Here is a 26,886-nt window from a genome sequence, read left to right as displayed (position 1 = left end):
TAGCACTTCTAATCAAATTCTGGACTTTCTAAACTGGAGAAATAACCTATCAATATCTCAAACTCAAATTCTCAAGGCAGAATTTGTCATCTTTCCACCCCAAACTCAATTTTGTTATATAGTTTCTTCTTTCTATCAAAGATATCATCATTATTTCTGATCCCCCAATTTGTAACTTTGTTGTTATCCTTGATTCCTCCTTCTCAGTTTCTCAATCTGTAAATATCCAGTAAATTGATAAGCATTATATCTCTTGGAGTTAATCTAGAGGCATTCCCAGTAAGATCGACGTATATGTGTGTGTGTGTGTGTGTGTGTGTGTGTGTGTGTTCGTTCATTAACCACATTGTTATTCAATATTGTATTAGAAATGTTAGACTTAGTAATAAGAGAAGGAAAAAGAAATTGAAGAACTTAGAATAGATAATAAAGAAATAAAACTCACTTTTTTTGCAGATGATAAGATGGTATCCTTAGAGAACCCTAGAAAATCATATAAATAGCCAATAAGTTGCCAAATCTATTTCCATCTCCACTTCTTTCTACTATTCTACAGATCCCTTCTTTCAGCTTTCCCTTAAGTCCAGGTCATCATTACTACTCACCTAGAATTATTATTACACAGGCTTTCCTGCTTCAAGACTCTCTTCACCTTAATGGTTTCCACTGTCTCTAGAATAATATTTAAATTCTTTTGTTTAGCTTTTTAAGTCCTTCATGACCTCACCACAAACCCTTATTTCCAGCATGGTTGAAGTTGGCCTTTTGCTCTGTTTCTCACTCCATCTCTCATTTCTATACCATTGTACTGGTCTCTCCTCCTGCCCACTGATTTCCCTCCTCACTTTATTGTGTGTATTATCCCTAGATTTCCTCAAAATATTGCAGGAACCACCTTCTCCGTGAAGTCTTTCCTTATTCCCGTAACTCCTCTCTACCTTGTATTTATTCTTTTGATATTTATCATTAATATACTTATATATTTATTTGTTCATTAAAATGGAAGCTTCTCAAGAGTAGGGATTTTTTCATTCTTTGTGTTTGTGTCAACAATGTTTAGCACAATTTTCAATAAATAATTGCTGATGGGCAGCTAGGTGGCATAGTGGATAAAGCACTGGCGTTGGAGTCAGGAGTACCTGGGTTCAAATCTGGTCTCAGACACTTAATAATTACCTAGCTGTGTGGCCTTGGGCAAGCCACTTAACCCCATTTGCCTTGCAAAACCCCAAAATAAATAAATAAATAAATAAACAAACAAACAAATAAATAATTGCTGATCAATTAATATTACTTTTATCAGTCTGTATAAATAAAATTTGAATTTACTGTGCTGGTATCTCAGTGCAACAAAGACCAATAAGAGTCTCTACCTGCTGTGATTTAGTTTAGTTAATAATTAATAATTTTGTTCAGTTATGTCTGACTCTTAATGAATGGTTCACCATTTGGGGTGTTCATGTCAGAGACTCTGGAGTGGCTTGCCTTTTCCTTCCCCAGCTCATTTTACAGATGAGGAAACTGAGGCAAATCAGGGTTAAGTGTCTTAACCAGGGTCACCCAGCTAATAAGTTTCTGAGGTCAGATTTGCACTCAGAAAGATAAGTCTTCCTGACTTCAGGCTCAATGCTGTATTTGCTTCATCACCAATAATAACAGCTAACATTTATATAGCATTTATTACGTGTCAAGCACTATATATATATATATATATATATATATATATATATATATATATCTCACTTTACAATTATTATCTCATTTACAAAGGAAAGAATGTTGAATTTAGAGTCATTGGACCTTGGGTCAAATCCCAGCTGTGTTATTACATTTGTTATACTGGGAAAGTCACTGAACCTTGCTGCCTATTTCCTTTTTTCCCATAAAATGAAAGGATTGAACTGCCTTCCATTTTGCAGTTTTTGATCCTGTGATCATCTGTTGCTTAGAAGTATTATCACATATTCCTAGTTTTGCAGCCATTAATCCTTATTTTGCTCTCATAATGTCCTTTTTTTTTCTTTTGGGTGAGGCAATTGGGATTAAGTGTCTTGCTCAAGGTCGCACAGCTAGTGTCAAATCTGGACTTAACTCAGGTTCTCCTGAGTTTTCTATTGTGCTGCCCCTCATAATGGTCTTCTATATAGATACTAACCCTTCTCCCCTTTCCAATTTTGACTTGTTTTATTTTATAAAAACCTGTCAATTTTAGGGTGATGGTTTGATATGCAGAGTATTAGGGCAGATAAGTGGGGTCATGGCATCAGTGATTGAATTGTGTGGTTAATTTGATTACTGGTCCCTGAGATAGAAAGGAGGAGAGAGAGAGAATGTAGATGGCAGGAACATGGACAGAGTGCCTCATGGTAAATCTGGGGGTTCCTAGATTTATGGTGCAGTCTTATCAACAAGGATTTCCAGGCTCCCAGGCAGGAGTTGTACTGCTGACTTGGAGGTAGTGTGTTATCACACTGGTAGGAAGATTGGCAGGTAAAACCATGGGCCTTATCTTTTAAGAAGCAATAGCAACAGTAACTCACTTTGTTCATAACAACTCTGTGAAGGAGTTCAAGTATCACTATGTCTTACAGATGAAGATTCTGGTAGTCAAGTAAAGGGACTTGTCAAAATTCACACCCATTGTAAGTTTGAGCCTGAACTCAAACTCAAGAATTTGACAGAAAATATTCTTTACATTGTACAGGAGCCTTTTACCTTTTACTTACCTTCTTTAGACCAGATTAAATGTGTGAGATTCAGAAAATACTAAATAAATGTTTCTTTTTGATGAACTTAACACTAACTTAATATGAAGAGTAGAGTACTGGAATGTCATGACAGTAGTTGCCCTTTCACCCTACATACCACCCTCTTAGTGAAACCGGAATATTTGAAGAAATCCTAAAATGAACTGATTTATATTTATTTTAAATAGGAAATATTCCTTAATTTCTTCAGTTGATAGATATTTTTGAATATCTTAAATACCTTAAGAAATCAATATACTTCTTTCTCCCTATTTATTCTGTGGTATATTTATCTACTCTTTAACCTGGGAGACTACAAATGGGTTAACTGGGAACCATGTACTCTGGAAAGAGCCAATCATCTCCTATCAGTTCTAGCCTGAAGAGGATTAAACTCATTAGCAAGCCACTGGAATGTTGCTTTAACCCCAAGGTTAGGACAGGTTGGTTTAATATTACCTCTGTTACCCTAAATTGTGCATTAGCCTCATTTGTCTATTACTGTCTTAGCCTAAAGTGGACTATCATTTTATTCAGGAACATACCCCCTGCAAAAAAAAAGAAAAGACATAAGGAATAACTAGTTGTCTTGTACTAGTTAGCTACCTGTGATATTAACAATCTATATCATTAATCTAAAATAAGCCTATAATGAAAATCATTGTGCTTAATATAGACTGGCTTACATAACATAGAACATAGGAAAATTCAAAGATAAGCTACTTGGGGAGAAGGTGTAGATTTGTGGTGTTCTAATTTGGCAGGAGAAAAAAATTAAGTGAAATGAGACCCTCCCCTTCTTTTTGCCTTGTCTTTTCCCTACTAGTAGTAAGATCTTCAGGTCCTGTCAAAATTCCTTTTGTTCTCCTCTCTCTCCCCCTTTTACTTCCCATCTCCCCAATTTTTTTGACTCATCTTTGTTTATCTAGTTTTGACCCAGTGGTCCTAAGATTTTTCAGAATGTTTTTGTACACTGTCTTAGGGATGGGGGGACCTATTTACTTTAAAAGCGTTGTCTCTGATGTTTTGTCCTTCGTTCTCAAAGAAGGCTATGACATCAGGGAGGTTGATGGGATGACAAACACATGAATTGGATTTGAGTGAGGGATGCTGTGCTTAGTTACCAGCTTCACTTTCTTTTCCAGAACCATCTGGGTCCAGTGGCCAGATATGAATTAGGATAACTTGGAGATGGCCCTGGATGCAAGGCAGTCAGGGTTAAGTGACTTGTCCAAGGTCATACAGCTAAACTAGTAAGTGTCTGAGGCTGGATTTGAACTTGGGTCCTTCTGATTTCAGGGCTGGCACCAGTGCCTAATGGATAAGGTATTGGCCTTTGAAAAGAGATTTATCCTCCCTTTCTCCCCCCCCCCCCCCACAACCTGCCAAGGATATTACCTAAACTTTGGGATTCTGATATGAATGTGACTGGTTCCCTTTCAGGCTGAAGACAGACACTCTTCTCTGACCCTATTTCCTGACCACCTTATTCAGACAACTGCTGTCTTTAAATATTGAGTTATTTCTGAGAGGAATAAGTAAGAGCTCAGTCCTCATAGTGCTCTCTTACTGCTAAATAGATTTTCCAGATCCCTAACTCAACTACTCACTCCTTAGGCCTATGCATGGGAAAGACATTTAAATCATATTTAAATGTAATTATAGTAATAAATGCATTTATTTAATATATAATCCAGACTCTTGTTTGTTATTTTTGGCTACAAGGAAGAAAGCATAACATGAGGGTGTTTACAGAGAGAGAATGTATTTTCAGTGCAGTGTGGTAGAGTGAATTCCAGTATTTGTTGTAATAAATAGTTTGTTGGTGTTTTTAATTCTGTGGTTATTTATCTTGAAAATTTTTTCCTGGGGCGGCTAGGTGGTGTAGTGGATAAAGCACCGGCCTTGGAGTCAGGAGTACCTGGGTTCAAATCCGGTCTCAGACACTTAATAATTACCTAGCTGTGTGGCCTTAGGCAAGCCACTTAACCCCATTTGCCTTGCAAAAAACCTAAAAAAAAAATTCCCCTCCCCTAAACCCTTTTTAGGTTGAGAAATTTGTTGCATTTCGCACAGAAAGAATTCATTCTGAATTCTTTTACAACTTTCAGGTATATTGGTAATCAAAGGTGACTTCTTACTGATTTAAATGCCTTCCCTTGCACAGACATAATCTTGTAAGTAAGCACAGACCCGTCTCAGCTAGTCTATTGGTTTCATTTAAAAAAAAAAAGACTAAGAGAAACATTTTGGTAGGGAGGTAAATCTCAGACTCTTTTCTCCCCAGAGGAACACATGAATGACCTAGTGTGAAAATAGGAGAGTAATGTATTGAAACCAATTGATTAAAGTGGGAGCCTTAAGATCCAGAGGCCATGCTCCACAGACTGGAAAGATTGAGCCATTAAATTTATACTGATCTTGAATTTGCAGAAATTCACCTGTGGTCGAAGGAGGTGGCAGTAAACAGCATCTGGGACTGAGGAATGAAGAACCAACTCAGACCGGACATCTGGGCTGGACCCCAGGCATTCCTGATGTAAGGTAAGAGCTGCTTATGATGTATTGTCTCTGTTGTTGTCCACTGTTGTTGACTGCTGGGTTTCTACAGTTATGTGAGTAAAGGAAACCCCAGCCTGGGTATAATTTTGTTGTTATTGTTGGACTCCCTTACAATGGCCCAACATTGTGTATTAGGCTTACGATAGGCTTTAAAGAATTAAATTGTGCTACATCCCCAGAGAAAGAACTGATGGTTTGAATACAGAGTGAAGTACATTTTTTTTTACTTTTATATTTCTTGAGGGTTTTTTGACTGTTTTCTCTCACAACATGACATTTATAGAACTGCTTTGCATGACTACCCATGTATAGCCTCTATTGAATTGCTTGCCTTCTCAATGGGTATGTGGGGGGAAGGGAGAAAAGAGAATTTAGATTTTAAGATTTTAAAGATCAATGTTAAAAATTGTTTTTGCATATTATTGGGCAAAAATGAACAAAAAAATAAAATTAAAAAAGGGGAGGAAAGATGAACTTCTAAGTTATGACTACTTCAGGGATAATGTTTGTAACTTCTTTGTTGTCCCTTGCCTGGGAACCTCACCAATGCACCACTGAATGAGGCTTGACTAGTAGATTCTCTCTTCTCTTTTATTAAATGTTGACTTCTTGAACCATGGAATCATAAGATTACAATTCCAAGGGAACTTGAAGATCATTACCCTTGGGGCAGCTAGGTGGTGAAGTGGATAGAGTCCTGGTGGCAGGAGGACCTGTGTTCAACTCTGACCTTTCAGACACTTAATAATTACTTGGTTATGTGACCTTGGTCAAGTTACTTAACTCCATTGCCTTGCAAAAAAATAAAGATCATTACTCTCCTCATCATTTTGCAGATGAGGAAACTGAGCTACAGAGAAAAGAGGTAACTTGCTCTAGGTCATACAATATGAGTTAGGGTTTGAAATTAAGTTATTCAACTCCAGTGTACTTCGCACTCATTTCCAAAATGGCCATACCCTTTGCACACCCATTGCCAATACCTTGCTCAGAACACTGAGGTGTAGGGGGTGTTGTGTCACAACCACATTTTATTCACTTTAATAGGAAAAGTTTAAAAGCTGTAAAGTCCTAAAATACAAACATCATAATCTTTTTATTGTGGGACAGAAACAACAATGGAGCAAATGACAGAAGTTTACAGCTAAACATATGTAAGTTTGTATCATCTTGTGCAAAGATCCCTGAGTTCAAAGTGTGTGCGTCTAGGGGGCAGCTAGGTGATGCAGTGGGTAGAGCACCAGCCTTGGACTCAGGAGGACCTGAGAGCAAAGTCAGACTCAGACACTAACAATTTATATTTCACCTTAGTATGTTTGGTTGACATTCTATATAATATTTTATTTTTAGATTCCATGAAAGACTGTATGCTTAACGACAAATTGAAGGATGCTTTTTAATTGGGTCCATACTATAGAAAGAACCGATTGCACTACCTTGTCAATTGTTACACCTCCATCCAGTGCTGATCTTCAACTAAACCCACAGAATCGGAAGAGATATTCTATCCCTCTTCTTCTGTATGCCATTTTATCATATGCATCCAAATTCAATTATTTTTAAAGTCATAAAGATGTAATGAGGGGAAAACATGTATTCAAGGAGAAATAGGATGTAACTTTAAATGAATCAAGGGATTCCATTGTTCTTGACTGGAAAGAGAGAGAATTCACATAATAGAAAGAGCCTTTGCAATAGGCACCATGCTCAGGAATGGAGCCTAAGTTCCAGGTATAGTTTTCTGATATATTTTTTTAGTCAGAATTTGCAGACTTTTGTATGTCAGTGCACTTTGCTTGGGAATGTGTAAAGAGACTCAGGTGGTGACTCAGGTAAAAGAGAGACATTGATTTCATGCCTATGTTATGTGAGGACTTGACTAGCTTCTTGCAAAATGGTTTGGGTGCCTTTGATGCTTCTAACAGAGTTTTGGGAACTTTAATCAGTCTGATGTATTTTGGTGCCTTTGCTGTGCAAAGATTCAGTTTTAAATTGACTAAAGTTATAGAGGGTTCTCCATTTTCCATCAGTTCCCATGCTGATTACCCCCAAGTCTTCCATCTCTCTTTTTCATCTTCCTTTTATATTATTTTCCCTCATTAGATTGTAAGCTCCTTTTTTGGGCAAGGGCTATCTATTTCTTAATTGGATCTGGTGAACTTCACATAACAACTGGTACTTAGTAATAATAGTGGGTGCTTAATAAATGTTTATTGAATTGAATGAATCCCTCTGAAATTATCACCAGTCATATAAGTCTTTTGAAATTTTTTGTTTTTTCAGTATTGGTATTATATAATTTCCTGGTTTTGCTCCCTTGCATCAGTTCTTACAGGTCTTCCCAGGATTCTTTGAAATTTTCCATCATTTCTTATCAAACCATAGAATTCCATTATATGCTATAATTTAAATAATCATACCACAGTTAATGAGTACTCCCCTCAATTTTCAGTTCTTTGTCTTTAGGGCAGTTAGGTGATGAAGTGGATAGGGCACTGACCCTGGAGTCAGGAGGACCTGAGTTCAAATGTGACTCAGACACTTACTAATTGCCTAGCTGTGTAACCTTGGGCAAGTCACTTTAACCTCATTGCCTTAAATAAGTAAAATTTTTTAAAAAATTCTTTGTCATCACAAAAAGAACTGCTATAAGGTTTTTTTTATATATATATGGATCTTTTTTCTCTAGTACTTTCCATATGTTGTTCAGTTTTTATATTCATATTCAACTCTTCATGACTCCTTTTAGGGTTTTCTTGGCAAAGATACTACAAGAATTTGCATTTTTTCCAGTTCATTTTACAGAGGAGGAAACTGCGGCAATCAGGGTTAAATGACTTGCCCAAGGTCTCAAAGCTAGTAAGTGTGTGAGATCTGATTTGAATTTAGGAAGGTGAATCTTCCTGATTCCAGATGTTGTAATCTATCCACTGAACCACCTAGCTGTCCCTAGTAGTTACTATAAGTACTTATAAAGGTACTTTCAAGTGCCTTGCACCTTTGACATGGTATCAGAGCTTTACAGTTTACTAAATATGAATCATTCAACACATTATATGTCTTCATCCATCTGTGTAATAACTGTTTGCTATACCAAAGTTCAAACTAATATCTGATTATATCATGTAGAATAAGAAAAAGGAGATGCTAAGATAACTAGTCTTGGTTCCCTCCATGACTAACCAAAACAAGCAGTCTGAGTTTTTTAAGGAGGTTCCTTTTGGAACAGTGAAGGAAACTAAAAATCACAGAAGGCAGGGATTAGCAATCAAAAGTAAACAAGAGAAGAGAATTAGTATGAGATAATTCTCACTATTACAGACATTTCTGACTCTTCACTACTAGCCTTCCAGGGACTTGCCTATTCCAAATCCTGGTTCTGCTTATTATTAAATAAATTCTTATAGGATGAAAAAAATTTATTCTGGATTTCAGTGTTCTTCTAAAAAAAGCTTTCAGTTTTTTTGTCTATTTCTGCTTCATGGTTACTATCTAAAGTGAGTCACTATTGCTAACCTTTTATATAAATGAAAGGAAAAAGAGACTTGTTTTGGCTTACAGTTGGCAGGATGAACCAATGATTGCAGTAATAGAGATTTTTTTTCAGGGTTAACAAATCCAGATGAAAAGAAACAGCAGCAAATTGCCTTGAGCATCTTAGAATTGTAGAACAGTAGAGCTTGGAAAAGATCATAGTGATTGCCTCTAACTCCCTTCATTAGACATAATGACTTTTATAATTTTCAGTGTGCCTACAAGAAGGAAGGTTTATTTTCATAGACTTCTATTATCGCAAACTGACAAGAACCTGGAAATTTAAGATTGTCTCTGCAACGGACTGTATTCTTTCTACTTAGTTAGTGGTCTGCAAACCCCTTCTCCCCCTCAAAATTATCCAAAGTTAGACTAAAGCTAAAGAACTTGCTCAGCCCAGGCTTAGGCTTTTCTTGGAGAATCAGAAGGTTTGTAGCATTGGGGTCCTGAAGAGTCAAACATGACTGAACAACCAAATAAAAGCTTTTAACTGGGTCAGGGGCCAAACATCTCTTACTTCTGTGTCAAAGCATTTTAACATCTGTTATATCATTTGACCTTCACAAAAACTCTGGGGAGATTAGGGATTATCACATAGTTATGGATGAGTAGACTAGAGAAGTGGATAAATTCCTTAAGATCAAATTCAATTAAATAATCATTTATTAAGCACTTAAAACATTCTAGACATTCTTAGTGAAGGGAATACAAAGGTAAAACAAAAAGTTCTTGTCCTCAAGGAGCTTTCATTCAACTAGGTGGAAACAATACAAAGATTAGCATGCATAGTATATATATATATATATATATATATATATATATATATATATATATATATATATATATATATATGTATGTATATATGGAGTGATCTGGAAGGCCTATATGTAGAAAGTTGTACTTAATTTAGTCTTGAGAGGAGCTAGGGAGATTCAGAGAAGTGGGGAGAAAAAATGTTCCAAGCATGAGACTGCAGCTTGTGTGAAGCTATGGGTATGAAATGTTTCTTACAAGTAACAGCAAGAAGGCCAATTGGCCAGGAATGTAAAGTACATAAGTGGGGATACTTTGAAGTCACTTTGGAAAGAGAAGTTGGTGCCCGTTTGTGAAAGGCTTTACATGCCAAAGGAGTTTAATTTTGTCCCCAGGGCCAGTAGGGAGCCATTGGCCCTTCTTGAGCCAGGGGAGTGACATGGACAGATCTTGGCTATAGGAATATCAGTTTTGGTGTCTGTGCCAAGGAGGGATTTGAGAGAAGTCCAAAATGACCCATCAACAAAGTATATCAAATTGTTCAGAAACTAAGGAAAATTCTGATTCATGTGTAAGTCTATACTCTTCAAACTTTTAAGGAACTGGAGACTTGTAACTAATCAACCAGCATTTATGAAGATCCTACTATGTGCCAGATACTATTTATTTCTCTTATAGATATGGCAGAAAACATCACAGATCTCATCACTCATTTTAGTCTATTTCCTGCCAGTTCACAGAAGTGTTTGAAGGGATATCCTCTTCTCACCTTATCATTAAAGAAGGCCTGTGTCTCCACTTGGGGCCTTTGGGCAGAGCTCTGGCTAATCACTATACCCAAGGAATCATTCCTGGAGGAAAAAAGGTGTCCTTTTTTTTCTTTAAGAGACAGAAACGATCCACTACTATCTAAAGCCAGGAATGATAAAGTGCTAACTGACTTTGTGCCATGACATAATGGCTTCCCATTAGGACTGGAGTGCATTGGTTATTTATCAACATTGATTATTCCTCCCAAGTGTTTTGTCTATCAGGCTCAGCTTGTGAATATCTCTAAATAACAAGGACCACCTGGAGAGCATATTAACTTCATTTATGGGGCCTTTACAGGTAGAAAGCCGATTCACATAAGAAGCATTCAAAGCCCTTTATGACCTAGCTCTCGCTTATCTTTTCAGTCTTCTTTCATTTTATTCTCCAACACATAGTCTTTTGATACCGGCCTCCTGGCTGTTCCATGTACAAGATACTCCATCTCTTGATTCTGGGCATCCTCTCTTATCTCCCCCTGTTCCTGGAATGCTTTCCCTCCTCTTCTCTGATAATGACTTCCTTGGCTTCCTTTAAGTACCAGTTAAAATCCTTCTACGGGAAACCTTCCCTAACCTCTTTTAACTCCAATACCTTCCCCCCCTTTTATTTTTCATTTATCCTGTATGTATAAAGCTTACTTTGTCTGTACTTGCTTGCCTGTTGTTTCCCCATTAGATTGTAAGCTCCTTGAGGGCAGGGATTAGTTTTTACTTAGAAAAGTACCTGCCTGGGCAACTAGGTGGCACAGTGGATAGACCACCAGCCCTGGAGTTAGGAGGACCTGAGTTCAAATGTGATCTCAGACACTTAATAATTACCTAGTAGTGTGACCTTGGACAAGTCACTTAACCCCATTGCTTTGCAAAAAACCCAAACGAACCAAAAAACAAAACAAAAAGTACCTGCCACATAATAGGCTATTGATAAATGCTTGTTGAATGATTAGCTCATGTCAACAAACATTAAGCAATTAATTTATGATGGTAGGTAAAGGACCACAGCCAGGCATCTGCTCAGCCCATCTGCTTTACTCAGCAGACTGCCAACCTGGAAGATCTAATAGAAGTGTATGATAGTGGAAAGAGCCCTGAACTTGGCATCACAGAACCAGAGTTTAGATCCATGGTCCATCACTTTATTTTCATTGTATTGTTTATTTGATTGATTCAGTTGTGTCTGACTCTTCATGCTCCCACTTGGGGTTTTCTGGGCAAAAATTCTGGAAAGGTTTGCCATATCCTTCTCCCAGCCCATATTACAGATGAGGAAATTGAGCTAAATCAGATTAAATGACTTGCCCAGGTTCACACAGCTAGTCCATGCCTGAGGCTAGATTTGATCTCAAGTGTTCTACTTGCCCATTACCTCTATGAGAAGGAGGAAAGTTAATGTCTCTCTATGCCTTAGTTTCCTGCTATGTAAAATGAAGGGGTTAAGCTAGAAAACTCCCAAAGTTCCCTTCATTTCTAGATCTGTGATCTTAAGTAAGGGGCTTTATTGGGATATAGGAGAGTTTGTATTTTATCTTAGAGGAAGAAATTGGAGCTTCTTGAACAGGGAAATGGTGTGGACAGATATTGTGCTCCAGCATGATTGTATTTTTACACCTGTAAGAAGGGTAAATTAAGAGAGGAAGGAGACTGGAAGCAGGTGGGGCTAATTTAGAGGCAATTGTTTTATTTGTAAGAAATAAGAGCCTCAATGTAGGATAAAGTCCAAGTAAGTGGAGAAGAGGGGAAAGATGTGAAATATGTATGGAGGTAAGATAGATAAGACTTGACAGCTGTTGGATATGGGATAATAAGGGAGAGTCAAGACTCCTATCTGACTCTTAACATTGTAAACTTAGGTGATTAGAAGGATAGTGATATCGGGGCACAGATTGGGATTGTGAATGGGAATGAGGGAAGGGAAGATAATGAATTTTTGTTTAGTTGAATTTCAGATGCCTAAGGGACATCTATAGGTAGAGATGTAAAACAGGCCCTTGGTGATTGCAGAATGGAATTTAGGGAAAAGATTAGGACTGAATTTTAGAAGACATCTATGTAGATGTCTTTGGAACTCATAGGAAGTAATAAAACCACTAATAGAGAAGGAAAAAGACAGAAGAGAAATTCTGTTAGATTGAAGATATCATAGGTAAAATTGGGGAAAGCAATTATAGTCAAAAGGTAGCTGTAGAAGCTGGATGAAGTTGAGACAAATTGGTTCATGAATGGGAGGAGAAATATGATAAGATCTCATTTCACATGCTGGGAATGTGATACCTCCTCACCTCCATCTCTTACAAATCCTTATTTTTCTTCAAAATTCAGTCTAAACACCACAGTTTACATGAAGCTTTTGCCGAGTCCTTTCCACTTGCCCCCAGTTGTTCATGCCTTTACCCCCAAAAAAGTACTTCTTATTGATTTTGTGTGTGTGTGTGTGTGTGCATGCACCTGGCTGTATAATGTATATAAATGTATGTATGTATATATGATTTCAAGGCCCATCTTGGTCTGTTGGATAAAGAGCTACACTCAGAACCAGGAAGTCCCTGATTCAAGTTTTGGTCACAGATTGGCTTTGTGACAGCAGATCACCATCTCCCTTCTAGACGATTGTCTAAAACTATAATTTTAGAGGTGGTCCCAGGGAAATTTCCTCAGCTGTAAGTTATACAGACCAATGAACTCATAGGTTCAGTCCCCGATTTCTATATTTTTAATATCAGCAATTAGAATATAAACATCTTAAAGGGTAGGTATTGCCTCGTTTTTTTGTATCACCCAGCACAGAGACTAGTATCTAGCAAATAGTAGATGCTTCATAAATGCTTCTTAGTTAATCTTATAGAAGTGGAAGGATCAAATAAAGTTTTGAAAGAATTGCTACTTGTCTTTTTTTTTAACAGAATTTTTTTTTTCTAATTAAGTTTTACTTATCTGAAGAGAAAAAATAGGATAGAATTGTTGGCTCTGCAAAGTAAAGGTTTAGTAATATTTTTAAGGAAATGTTTATATTGTATGTATTTGAAAAATAAGAGGGACTACTTTGGGGCAGGATGTACTCAAGTATACTTGGTTTATTAATTACATAAAAATATGATCTAGTTGGAAAAATAAATAAATAAAATATCAAAAAATTTGGTTTCTATACTTCTCATGGAAAAGCAGTCAGTATTGTAGGAATTCTTATTTGATTTTTTTTTAGGTTTTTGCAAGGTAAATGGGGTTAAGTGGCTTGCCCAAGGCCACACAGCTAGGTAATTATGAAGTGTTTGATACCAGATTTGAACCCAGGTACTCCTGACCCCAAGGCCGGTGCTTTATCCACTACACCACCTAGCTGCCCCAGATTCTTACTTGATTTTCACAGAAAATCAGATGGATAAAGGTCTTCTCTTTCTTGGAGAATAGAGGAGTCCTTTGAATCATTCCTTTAGAAAAGATGCACTTGACTACAGATATACAACCTTTATCAAATTGCTTGCCTTCTCAATGAGAGTGATTGGGGAAGAAGGAAGAGAATTTGGAACTCAAATTTTAAAAACATCTTGAAAATTGTTTATACATGTAATTGGAAAAATTTACAAAAATAATTTAAAAAGAAAAAGATTCACTTTTTAAAAAATCAATCATAAATAGTAAAGTTTAATACCTTTATAACCTTAGTTGTCTTGGAAATAGCAAACTTCTTTTGTTTCTTGAGAGAAAAGACTTCTGTTACTAAGTTTGGAAGTAGGAAAATATCACAAGTGTGACAGCAACTTTTTCATGGTACCTAAAATTAAAAAAAAATTATTCTTTGTTAACATTAAAAATTATTTTGCTTAGTTTTGACTCTACAGAAGGGATAAAGGGTTTATTTTATTTTTAACCACTCCCAATGTTGCAAGCACTAGCTATCTAATTATTGAGAATTTAGCAGGTACATCTAGATTTAGAAGTTTTTAACATTTTTATGACTATCATATTTCTTTTTGGTAGTCTGATGAAGCTATAGGCCCCTTTTGCAGAATAGTGTTTTTAAATGAAGGATTAACATACATAGGTTAGAGAGGAAAACTATTATGTTGAATAACAAGCTATTGAAATGTTTTTATCAAGCTTATGATTCCTAGATTAAGAATTCCTGGTCTAGGGTAAAATATCATTTCATGTGAATCACTTCATTTTTTGGATTTGGTTCAGTATTTGCTTTGCCCTATTATAGGGAACTATAAAAATAATTATACTATGTCTTGAATGCCCTCAGATGTTATTTTCAGCCTATGGTATGTAAGAACCCTGTTAAAAAACATGAAATGGACATCATTGTTGTTTGGAATCTGCCAGGAATACTAAGGTATTTGGAAATGACATCTAAAATGAAATATGTTGTTGGATTTTTAAAAGCACTTGGTGATTTTTTTCCATCCAAGTTGATTTTATTCACATGTGTGTGTATATATATGTGTGTGTGTGTGTGTGTGTGTGTGTAAATCACTTTATATATAAATCATGTATGATTTCATCATTGCTTTAGCTTCCCATTATTTAATGTTTTGGCAGTGTGTGATTTGTTGCCCATTTGGGTCCTAAAGCTGCCCACTTTTATCCTTTGTGAATAGGCAACATTAGTGCATTTTGATACACTTCTTATTTGGACACATTTAGCCTGAAGGAATTTTGTGTGGTCCATCAAAAAAACCCAAATCGTCTCTACTCTCCTGGGTGGATAGTTCCATATTAATAACTTATGTTTTTCTCATTCTTTAAATTTTACAAAGACCTTCACTACAACTCCATGAAAAAACATGGAAACTGAAGCTCAGGATGATTTTTTTTATTTTTTATTTTTTTTGCTTTGCCCAAAGTTACTTTAGGGTTACAGGGGTTAGGCTTTAAATTTTTTTATTGACCTGTCTTTTTCTTTTCTTATTTTTGTTGTCATTTTTTCAGTCATGTTAGAGTCTCCATTGACCCCATTTGTTATTTTCTTGATAGAGATACTGTAGTGGTTTGCCATTTCCTTTTCTAGTTCATTTTACTGTAAGCTAAAGCAAGCAGGGTTAAGTGACTTGCCTAAAGTCACACTCAGATATCCCAAAATAAACCCCAGTTAAAATCATCAGCCAGATAGATTCATTTAGTATGTCTGTTGCAACACATGAGAGAAGTATTAAATTGTAAAATAATAATATGGATATATATAAAAATAAAATTATTGACATTAATACTTAAAATAAATGATAATATAAATTATAATTACATATTTGTAAATACTCAAGCAGGGGCCTTTGGAAAAGAGGTAAATGCCTATGTACACAAATAAACTTGAAACTTATTGCCAAATGACCAATCAGATTATAGACACAATAACATGGGTTCTTGATAACATCTGGATAGCAAGAAAGCCCCACCTCTAATCATCACTAAGGGCAAGAAAGATAAGATTGAACATGATTCAATCATCTTATATTCTTGAAACCAAAAAAGCCTAGTAAAGCTGTTATAAGGAAGTGGGTCCATTTATGTTTTGTGAGGTGGCCAAAGAGGTCTGCTAATTTGGGATTCAGCCAACGCTCACTATGCTGAAGATATGAAGAATTTACTTGAGAGAATAGATCAAATAATGATTCCTGCCTATCTCCAGAGGAGTCTTCCTGATTCCAAGACCAGAGCCCTATCCACTGCTTCCCCTAGTTGCCCTCTTTTTCTATATCACGATCACATCTCATATTATTTCCAAGTAGAGCCCTCCCTTGTAACAAAGAATTACAGTTAAATAAAACAAATGGATACATTGCCTGTGACAGCTGACCTGATTATTCCTCATTTCATTTTTGTAATTCACTACCAATCAACAGAGGAGGGAAGAAGTCCATTTATCAGCAGAGCCCCACAGTCAATATTGGTCATGGCATTGATCTGAGCTATGGTAACAGGATTTGTATTGTGCTTTAAAGTTTTTGAAGCATTTCCAACAACCCTGGGAGGTAGATCCTATTATTATCCCTATTTTTACAGATGAGCAAACTGAGACTGAGGTTATGTAATTTGGCCAAGGTCTGATGTAGGAGTCAACCAAGGTCGAATCCTATATCCATGGTATTTTGTGACTGCACTGATAATTTTTATCAATACTTTCCTTTCAGTTCCTTTATAGTTGTGGTTCTTTTGATTTTGCTTACTTTTTTGTGCATGAATTCACACATGTTATGCCAAATTTACCCAAACAAATTTATTCCCATTTGTTAGTTCTTAGGACATAGTAAAATTCTGAGATATTCATTTACCATAATTTTCAGAGTTTTCTCTTCATTGTACCACACTGTGTTCACAGAAGGCACATGACTGTGTGTGGGGAAAGGATCAGCTCCTTTGTTATTGTCTTGTATCTCTCCTTTCACAGCATTCCAGGGGAGTTGACTGAAATATAAATGAAAAATGACTTGACAGCAGAGCAAACAGGAGAACTTGCCCTTGAGATTATCCCCCACCTTTATTCACTAGTACTGCTGTGTTCAGCAAGTCATTTAAGCTCCTTTGGAGTCCTCATATGTAAAATGAAGAGATTTGATGGCTTCAATAAAACACATTAAAATTTAAATTAAAAAAAGGTGCTGAACTAAATGACCTATATTATTCTTTCTAAATTTTTAAGCCCAGGATCCTAAGAATACTATAGCTATTGTAATATGTCTGGGATAATAGCTAACTGGCTCTAGTCCCATCTGAGTAGCAGATAACAGGGAAGAGTTCATGAGCAGAGTGAGAGACTAGATGGGACCTGCTTCTTGAAAGGTCAGGGAGGAGAAAGACCAGAAGTTCAATTTACTTCAATCCAACAAGAACTGGAAAGAGAACACTTAATTATGTGTGTGTGTGTGTGTGTGTGTGTGTAAGTGTATTAATAAATGCTTGTTGATTGAATAGCTTTTGGGATTGCTCCTAAAGGTCCAGTCTCTTTGGGGTGTGTATTGGGGGGTGATTTTTAATTTTAAGAGTCACCAGTTGGGTCTCTGCCTCTTTTGATGAATTTTTTCTAAGATTTCTACTTCAGCCTCCATGAAAAGAAACGGCTTTTCTCCTCACTTTCTCATTGGCCCTTTTTTCTTACATTCTACTTTCTCTTGTTGCAGTTATTTGGGTAATATGGTGCACAGAACCTGTTCAGATTCCACCTCTTGATGCTTGCTACCCATGTGACCTGAGGCAAGTCTAGTTAAATGAGCAGGCCTGATGTGGTCTTTGAATTCCTTTCCCACCCTACATTTATGAGTATCTGTCTTGGGCTTTTTTATCACCTGCCAATTTCTTGGGTGTATATTCGATGCTACTGTATGTCTTATAAGCTAGGATAGTGTTTTGCATGCAGTGACACTTACTAATCATTGAATGAATGAACAGTTAATTGAAGAGTTAGATATTAGTCAATAGATAAGTTCTCAATAAATAAATAAATAGGATATATATATGTATGTATGTGTATATATATATAAATATAAATATATATATATATATATATATATATATATATATATATATATATATATATATATAGTGAAGACATTTCTATACCCAAGTAACCCTGTCTTATACTAATGATTATTGCTCTCTCCTTAAGGACTACTATGCTATGTGTTTAACAATAATCCTATTTAAAAATATTCTTGTTCTGTTCTTGTACATGTCCAGAGAGGGCAACGTTTAGTTTTAATTTTATATATTTATTTGCTACACTATATTATTTTATACATGTACCATATTATATACTAACATTATTTTATGTATACATATATTTATTATACTCTGACCAGACAAGATATAGTATGATTTTACCTATAAAATTTGATAGCCACATTATGTTGCCTGCCCTCCCCAGACTCTTTTTTTTCAGGGAAATTGTAATAGAATGCCAAAACTATTGGTTGACCTAAGTTTAAAGAAATAGAATCAGTCATTAGGTATTTGAGATTCTTTCATGCCAATTTGAGTTCCTATCTCCCTTCTGGAGTCTGAAAGATTAGGGTGTGTACAGTATATTGATTTGAAAAAACCCTCAGGGGTAGCTAGGTAGCGTAGTGGATAAAGCACCGGCCTTGGGGTCAGGAGTACCTGGGTTCAAATCCGGTCTCAGATACTTAATAATTACCTAGCTGTGTGGCCTTGGGCAAGCCACTTAACCCCATTTGCCTTGCAAAAACCTAAAAAAAAAAACCCTTAAAACTCAGTACAAATCCTGTGATGTTAAAGTGAATAGTCAAAGTAACATTTAACTAAATGTCTAAAACTATATATAATTAGAGATTGCCCCAGTCGCTCTCACAACCTGTATATCATTTGCTTAGAATATTTCCTTTTCTCAGGCCCTTGGGAGAAATCTGCTCAATAAAAGTAAGATCTCTGTTAAGTTATACTATATTTCATTCATCTGTGGGTACCTATTGGGATTGGTGTCCAGTCATCACTGCGTTGAAATCCCACAGTTTTGAACTATGCATTATCTATGAAGTCTCACTGAGATTTCGGGGGGAAGAATTGATGAATTTTGATAGTTCATTTATTAGATGGAATGACAGAAATGGAATAAGCAACTAATAATTTAAGAAAACATTTTTTTTCTGTAGCTTCAGAATCTAACAATGGTACTTTTCACATAGCAGATTCTTACATACTCAGTGATTGATTCATTTTTCTTCCATCCAACCCATTTGGTTGTTCAAAAAGAAAATAGTATTTTTTCAAAGGGAAGAGTGATTGTCCTACTAAAGAAATAAGGATGGATTGATAACTTAGGAACAAGATAGAAGAAGGAGCCATGCAAGTTGCATGTCAGCATCCAAAATGAGTGCCTTTATCCTTTTTCCCACCATGGAAATTAGGGGTTGAAGCCCTAAATGTACCTAACTTTGAAGGCTTTTGGAAACACAAGCTCTCAGGCCATGGATTTATAGTTGTCAAACTCCAAGGGACCTAGAGATCATCTACCCTAGCTGCTCTGTGCCCTTTTCTTTTAGATATGAGGAAGCTAAAGATAGATCAGAGTGACTTACCCAACATAGGATGAGCAAATGTCAGAGCAAGCTCATAATATCACCCATAGATTTAGAGTTGGAAGTGGGAGAACTAAGGAAAATGAGGCATAGAGGGATTATGGAATTTGTTCAAGATCATACAGAGTACTGTGGGATGGACCAGACTCTGGGGTACCTGATAGTTCAATATTGGAATGAAATGATAGAGATCATTTAACACTTCACTAAAGGAGATTTACTTAGTCATAGCTGAGGAAAGGTATTCACTAAGAATATTTATTTGTTGAGGACACCTTAAGATGATTCAGCTGAATGAAATCTCCTTGTCTATAGAGAGCTATTGGAGCACCTTGTTACTGTTTTTACTAAAAGGCTCAGGAATTAATACCAGTGGCACGAATTTTTAGTTTCCTGAGTTAATTGAGTTTTAAATTGCAGGATGACATGGAGTTTAGAATATTCCTACTATACAGCTAGGTGACACATTGAGTAGAGTTCCTGGCCTGGAATCAGGGAGACCTAAGTTCAAATTCAGCCTCAGATACTAACTAGCTTAACTTTGTCGCAGTTTCCTCATCTCTACGATGAGTTAGAGAAAGCAATGGAAACTCCAGTAGCTTTGTCAAGAAAGTCCCAGATGAGGTCAAAAGGATTTGGACACAGCTGAACAACACAACTATTGAGTATCATAGCCATTATTTGAGCCAAACTCCCATTCTAAATTCTTTTGCATTTTGTACTATACCTTGAATTGAAGGAAATCTCAGAAGTCATCTAGATCAAGCCACAGCTCAGTAAAGACTCCTTTCTATACTATTTCTGAAAAATAGTAACTACATAGCACAGTGGATAGAGTGATGAACTTGCAGTTCGAATCTTTATTCAGGTATTTACTAGTTGTATGGCCCTAGAATAGGCACTTATCTCTCTCAGCCTCATTTTCCTCATCTGTAAAATAGAGATCAATAATATCTACCTCACCATATTGTTTTGATGATTAGATGAGATAAACACATAGTGAGTACTTGCAAACCTTAAAGTATTAATAGTTATAATAATAATAATAATAATTATTATTATTATTATTATTATTAATGATACACTGAGGCACCCATTCCGTTTTTGGACAGCTGTTTGCTAATTTCAGGATGATGTTGGTTTTCTTAAAACTAGCTCTTACTGTATATAGTGTTTTCTTGCTTCTGCTCATTTCATTCTTCATTATTTTGTATTAGTCTTCCCATATTCTTCTACATTCATTGAGCTTATTTCTTAAAGCACAGCAGTATTCTATCACAATCCTAAAAAAAATCTCATTTACCATTCCCCAGTTGAGGGTTGCACTGCAAGTTTTGGGTAGTTTTTTAGGAATTGTATTGTAGATGGGTCCCTAGGGTTGCTCATTTTATATATCATCTATGTTCATATCTTTGTATCCAAATTATCATCCTATATCTACTGTAAAGAGTAAAATATTTACAAAGGAATAGGTCTTTTCAACCTAAATATAAACTACAATAGCTTAGAATGATTACTTTTCACTATTGACTGTTCTTTTCTGCATTCCTCAGAGTGTGAAGTAATGACTGGGCAGACCCCCAAAGCAGGAAACACTTTGGGTTGGCTCCAGCAGGAATAAAAGTGTTAGATGAAATGGGTTTGAGGTATAATTGAGAAACAGTTTTTTTATGTCAAATTTGTTGAGCCAGTTTCCATTTCTGTTATGAAAAAAACTAGAAGAAATTAGATTAAACTTCAACATGAAAGATTCAAGTTTGAATTAGAAAACCAACCTTGTTCTGAAAGCATAATTGAATATCAGAAAACTTCTACTATAACATCTTTAAATACTTTCCAATTAGAAGTAAGGGTTTTTTTTTTTAAGAGAGCAGATGCCTACCTGTTGGAAATAGTTCATGTGTAAACTTACTGGAAGGTATGGGAGTAGACTGGGTGACTTTTCAAATACCCTTTATCACTGAGATTTTTACAGAAGCATGAAAAGTCTTTTTTTTCTTAACGCTGTTTGATAGTTGACATTTATCATAAATACATCATTATTACTTGACTGTTTTGAATAGTCTGTTTCTTTCTGCCATTTTTCTTACTATAATAGTTTTCTCCTGTTAAACTAGGGATCCAATAAATGGCTGAGTTGAATTCCCAGAATTGTGAATTCATTTATTATTTATGAAGTTCCACTGAGATTGGGAGAGGGGAGGAGATTGAAGTCATTGACATATTTTTGTAGTAAATTTGTTAAATTAGGGGAAAGAAATGGAAGATACAATAAATAATTCTGATTTAGGAATACAAGCATAATTCATAAATATCATCCCAGACTTAATGGAAATTGGATTATATGTTGTATTAAGCCATTTTAATATAGCATATTTAGTTGACAGGCATTTATTAAATGCCTATTGTGTGCTATGTACAAGAGGTGCAACGGTACAAATGAAACTACCTTTGCCTTGTTGTTTTTGGGGGCCACTAGTGGTGCTGTGGATGGAACACAGGACCTGCAGTCTAGAAGATCTGGCTTCAGATGTGGCCTCAGATACTCACTGGCTGTGTGAGCCTGGGCAAGTCACACCCCTGTTTGTTTCAGTTTTTCATCTGTAAAATGAGAGGACACTTGAGAAGGAATCATCAACTACTCCAGCATCTTTGCCAAGTAAACTCCATGGACAAAAATCTATAGGATCAGGTAGAATCAGATACAAAATGAAACTCTTAAGGAACTTATTTTTCAAATTGTAAAGTTTTGTCTGTAACAACACTAGCTCTCTGGAATGCTTAGGCTTCAAAAATTTCCCTGGCTCAAAACCAAAACTCCTCCAGTCTTTTCCCTCATTTTACTACTTTTCCCCTTCCTTTTACAAGTCCCCTGAGTAGTCCCTAACTCTCCCTAAAAAGAGAAACAAAAATTCTCTTAAGTAGCAAAGAAATAGTATTTAAGCAGTCAGTAACAAAATTTACATAGAGAAGACTCAAAGATTACACTCATTGGCATTTAAAATACTTCAAACTCTGGCTCCAGTTTATCTTAGATCATGCTGATGATTCCTTCCCCACAACCCTGTGTACTGTAGTTAAACTGACTTGTTCCATACCTCACCCCCAACCCCCCCCCAATCTCCAGTCTCCAAGCTTCTGCTTAGAATTTCCCCCAGTGCCAGGAACATATAACACCCTTCAGTGGCGCAGCTTAAAGTGCTACTTCCTTCAAAGACCCTTAAGTATTTCTCTCTTTCATTTGCTGTTATTTAGTTATATCTGACTCTTCAATGCAACTAATTATAGTTTTAGGGCTGGAAGAGACCCTAGAAAGCTAAAAAAACTTACTTTAATAATTATCCTCATACAGTGTAATTTCTAATAGGGGGAAAATGGTTATTGTCCTTCATTCTCAAAGAGGACCAAAATAACATTTGTTAGATTCAAATTATAGTGTGTCCAATTGTGTCTGATCAGACCAAAATGCAAGCTCAGAATATTCTACCCCATGTTGGGCAGAAATAGTCTATATGAACATTTGGGGTGGATTTCCTAAATTTACACAACTTATTCCTTTTTTTTTTTGTTTTTGTTTTTGTTTTTTTAGGTTTTTGCAAGGCAAATGGGGTTAAGTGGCTTGCCCAAGGCCACACAGCTAGGTAATTATTAAGTGTCTGAGACCAGATTTGAACCCAGGTACTCCTGACTCCAAGGCCGGTGCTTTATCCACTATGCCGCCTAGCCGCCCCTCAACTCTTATTTCTTTTGAGCTATTGCAGTTCTGCTTTGTTCATGGAGCTCAGCACCTTCTGTGATGAGGGTATACCATGCTGGCCATCTGGTGCCAATGTCTCCCATATTGTGCAAGCAATTCCAAAGTTCTTAAGAGAGACCTTCAGAGTGTATGTGTATTGCACTCTCTGACCACCATGTGAGTTCTTGCCATGTCTGAATTCTCCATAAAATAGTTTTATTGGTAAGCATACATTGAAGTTGTTCTTTGTAGTACAATTTGAATGCAGGTTAGTTTGAGAAAGTACCTCAGTGTCCAATATCTTATTTTAAATAGCAGTAAATATATTCTACCATAAACAAAAGCTCTTTGAGTGAGTCTTAGTTTTTTAGATCATAGAGGGATCTAGAAAACAAAAATTTGAGGACCATTGATCTAATAATAACTTGCTATTATTGTTTTTCAGTTGTATCTTGTTTCTTTATGATCCCATTTGGGGTTTTTCTTGGCAAAGATATTAGAGTGGTTTGCCATTTCCTTCTCCATTCCATTTTACAGATGAGGAAACTGAGGCAAACAAGTTAAGTGACTTGCCACAGCTAGGAATAGCGACCCCAAACCAATTAAAGAAGTCTCATAGAAGATCACACGATTTAAAGAAATAACACTTCTCCAAATTTCCCCAAATACTCTTCCATTAAAAACCCCACAAAATATGCAAGAGAGAAGGGATTTTTTTTTTAAAAAGTATTTCCTTTTTATTAATAAAATGATTAAGTGTCTGAGTACCAGAAGTACTTAGTTGGGAGTTTGGGACTAGAATACACATTTCCATGGCCATCAATATACTCCCTGCTTGAAATTTCATGGGAATCTTTATATGAGAATAACAAAAGTTTTTATAAAATAACTATATATATTTGGTGTTTGCATCTATGGGGACCATATCAAAATTCTGACTTTCAGATTTCCATGCTTTGAGCAGTAATTGTTAAAAAAAAAGTTCTTCATCCTTGTTTAGATAGACAAATACACAGTGACACACACACACACACACAAACACACATATACACATTTTTGAAGTTGGCGAGGGATGTAGTTGTTAATTTAATTGTTAATATAAGCTTATTGAAAAATTCCATGGTTTTTACTAATGTTTGTTAACAATAATAAGAGCAGAGGACACAAGAATCAACACTTTCAACACTATCTGTTTCACAAACACATGTAATTCATTCTTTTCCCTAAAGACTTAGGATTGCAGAGGTATTGCAAGAAATGTTAATGCTTCATTCAAAGCAATAATGCATGGGGGAAAGCTATTGAAAATATGTTGGGCAATAATGATCTCCCTAGGCATAGTTTCTATGTGACTGAGAATTTTTCAGAAATTTAGAGACTTAGCTTCTGTTTGAGAGTATTGCCAAACTTATCTTACAGTCTGCCCCTCTTAAAAAAGAAATTGACCTTTAAAAAGGGGAAAGTGTTCAGTTGGGAAGTTTTAATTTTCTTTTATTGCACAAACTTAGTAAAAAATAAATTTGTGTCGGACTCAGATTGTACTCATTTGAATTTTCACCATTGAATGTGACCCAATTCCAAATCTACTTAAAAATTCACTTTGAGAAGGATGTGTGGAAGGCTAGCTTTTTAAATCCATGGTTTTTACATCCAACATTTATTTTGCCCTTGATTTATGTTGCATGAGCACTTTAATATATGATTACTTTTATTCACTGTATATAAGTTTAAACAGTATAGTATTTCAAGTGACACATATAATTAATCACAGAAGTGTTAAAACTGAAAACTTTGACCCATAGCTAATAAAGTCATATGAAGAATCACTTAGATTTTTAGCTTTCACTCCTTCTAAAATGTATGAAAATTTCTCTTCCTAGTTTCCATCTACCTTTGAGAAGCTAATTTGACTGACTCTCTAGTTTAAATTATTGCATTAAAGTGTAGCTTAGGTGACTCTTTTTCTTTTTTTCTTTTTTTTAAAAATTTCTTTTTTATTTTTATTCTTATTTTGTACAAATGTTTTTTTTACATTAATAAAATATACTTGTTTACAAGTAAACAAAATACCCCTCCCCCCATGAATATAGATAGACTTGCTTGGGTGAAAAAGTAAAGGGGAGAGAAAAAAAATTAAAATTAAAAAAATAATAGTAATAATTGTAGGTATGGCCAGGTGGCACAATGGATGAAGCACCAGCACGAGCACCCGAGCCCTGCAGAAACCAAAAAGAAAAAAAAAAGACCCCAAATAAAATAAAATAGTAATAATAATAGGGGTGGCTGGGTGGCAGACAGAGCATTGGCCCTTGAGCCAGGAGCACCTGGGTCCGAATCCGGCCCCAGACACCCAAAGACCACCCTGCTATGTGGCCCCAGGCAGGCCACCCAGCCCCACTTGCCCTGCACCCTCCCTCAAATAATAATAACAAAAAATGTGCTTCAGTCTTTGTTCCAACACCATCAACTCTGTCGTAGGTGGATAAGTCCATCACAAAAGTCACTTCCATATTTTTCCAACGTTGCCATTGCTGATTGCAACTCCCTCCTTTCTTATTTCTCCACTACCATGTACTATATTTTCCTCTCTCCTTTCACTCTTGACTCTGCTGTAGGGTCGCTGAGTGGCGTAGCAGACAGATCCCTGGTCCTGGGGCCAAGAAGCCCTGAGCCCCCATACCACCCCTTAGGCCCAGAATCCACCTGGCCCTATGGTCCTGGGCAGGCCATCCAATCCCAGCCCCTTGCAAGAAGTAAAAAAGAAAATGTGTTATATCTGACCACTGTCCCCCCATGGTCCATCCTCTCCTCCTTTATTCACATCCCTATCCCTTCCCCCTGCTCCCCCCTCCTTCTTATTCCATATGTCTATACCCCATTGAGTATATTTGCTGTTTCCTCTCCTAGCCATCTCTGATGAGAGCAAAGGTTCCCTCATTCCCCCTTGCCTCCCCCCTTCCATATCATTACAATAGCTCATTGTAATAAAAAAAAATCTTATTATGTGAAATATCTTGGACTATTCCCCTTCTCCTTTTTCTTTGTCCCATTCCATTTCCCTTTTTTTCCCTATTGACTCCATTTTTACACCATATTTTATCTTCAAATTCAGCTTTCTCCTGTGCTTCAACTATAAAAGCTCTCTACCTGCTCTGTTAACTGAGATGGTTCATATGAATATTATCAGTATCATTTTTCTATGCATGCAGTTCGTCCTCATTAAGTCCCTCATATTTCCCCCCTCTCCTCCAATCTCCATGCTTCACCTGAGTCCTGTATCTGAAGATCAAACCTTCTGGCCATTCCAAAAGGAACCTTTGAAATTCCCCTGGTTCATTGAAAGTCCATCTTTTTCCCTGGAAGAGGACATTCAGCCTTGCTGGGTAGTTCATTCTTGGCTGCATTCTAAGCTCTCTTGCCTTCCGGTATATTGTATTCCAAGCCCTATGAGCTTCCAATGTAGCTGCTGCTAAGTCCTGTGTGATCCTGACTGCAGCTCCACGATATTTGAACTGTGTCCTTCTGGCTGCTTGTAATATTTTCTCTTTGACTTGGGAGTTCTGGAACTTGGCTATAATATTCCTGGGGGTTGGTTTTTTGGGATCTCTTTCTCGGGGGATTGGTGGATTCTCTCCATTTCTATTTTGCCCTCTGCTTCTAGAATATCAGGGCAATTTTCCTGTAGTAATTCTTTGAAAATGATGTCAAGGCTCTTT

The 26,886-nt window shown here is 36.3% G+C and overlaps 1 protein-coding gene across 1 annotated transcript in view; it reads left to right on the top strand.

The window, feature by feature from the left end:
* Positions 1-26,886, top strand: part of LIMS1 (LIM zinc finger domain containing 1) — a 215,405-nt gene that overhangs the window by 34,711 nt on the left and 153,808 nt on the right. Inside the window, exon 2 of the mRNA XM_074192159.1 lies at positions 5,181-5,291. Coding sequence (XP_074048260.1) covers positions 5,181-5,291 — 111 coding nt within the window. The remainder of the gene's footprint in view (positions 1-5,180; positions 5,292-26,886) is intronic.

This window comes from Macrotis lagotis, chromosome 6 (assembly GCF_037893015.1).
Source record: "Macrotis lagotis isolate mMagLag1 chromosome 6, bilby.v1.9.chrom.fasta, whole genome shotgun sequence".
Lineage (NCBI taxonomy): Eukaryota > Metazoa > Chordata > Mammalia > Peramelemorphia > Peramelidae > Macrotis > Macrotis lagotis.
The sequence above is the reverse complement of the archived record's forward strand: the minus strand, read 5'-3'. Positions and strand labels throughout refer to the sequence as shown.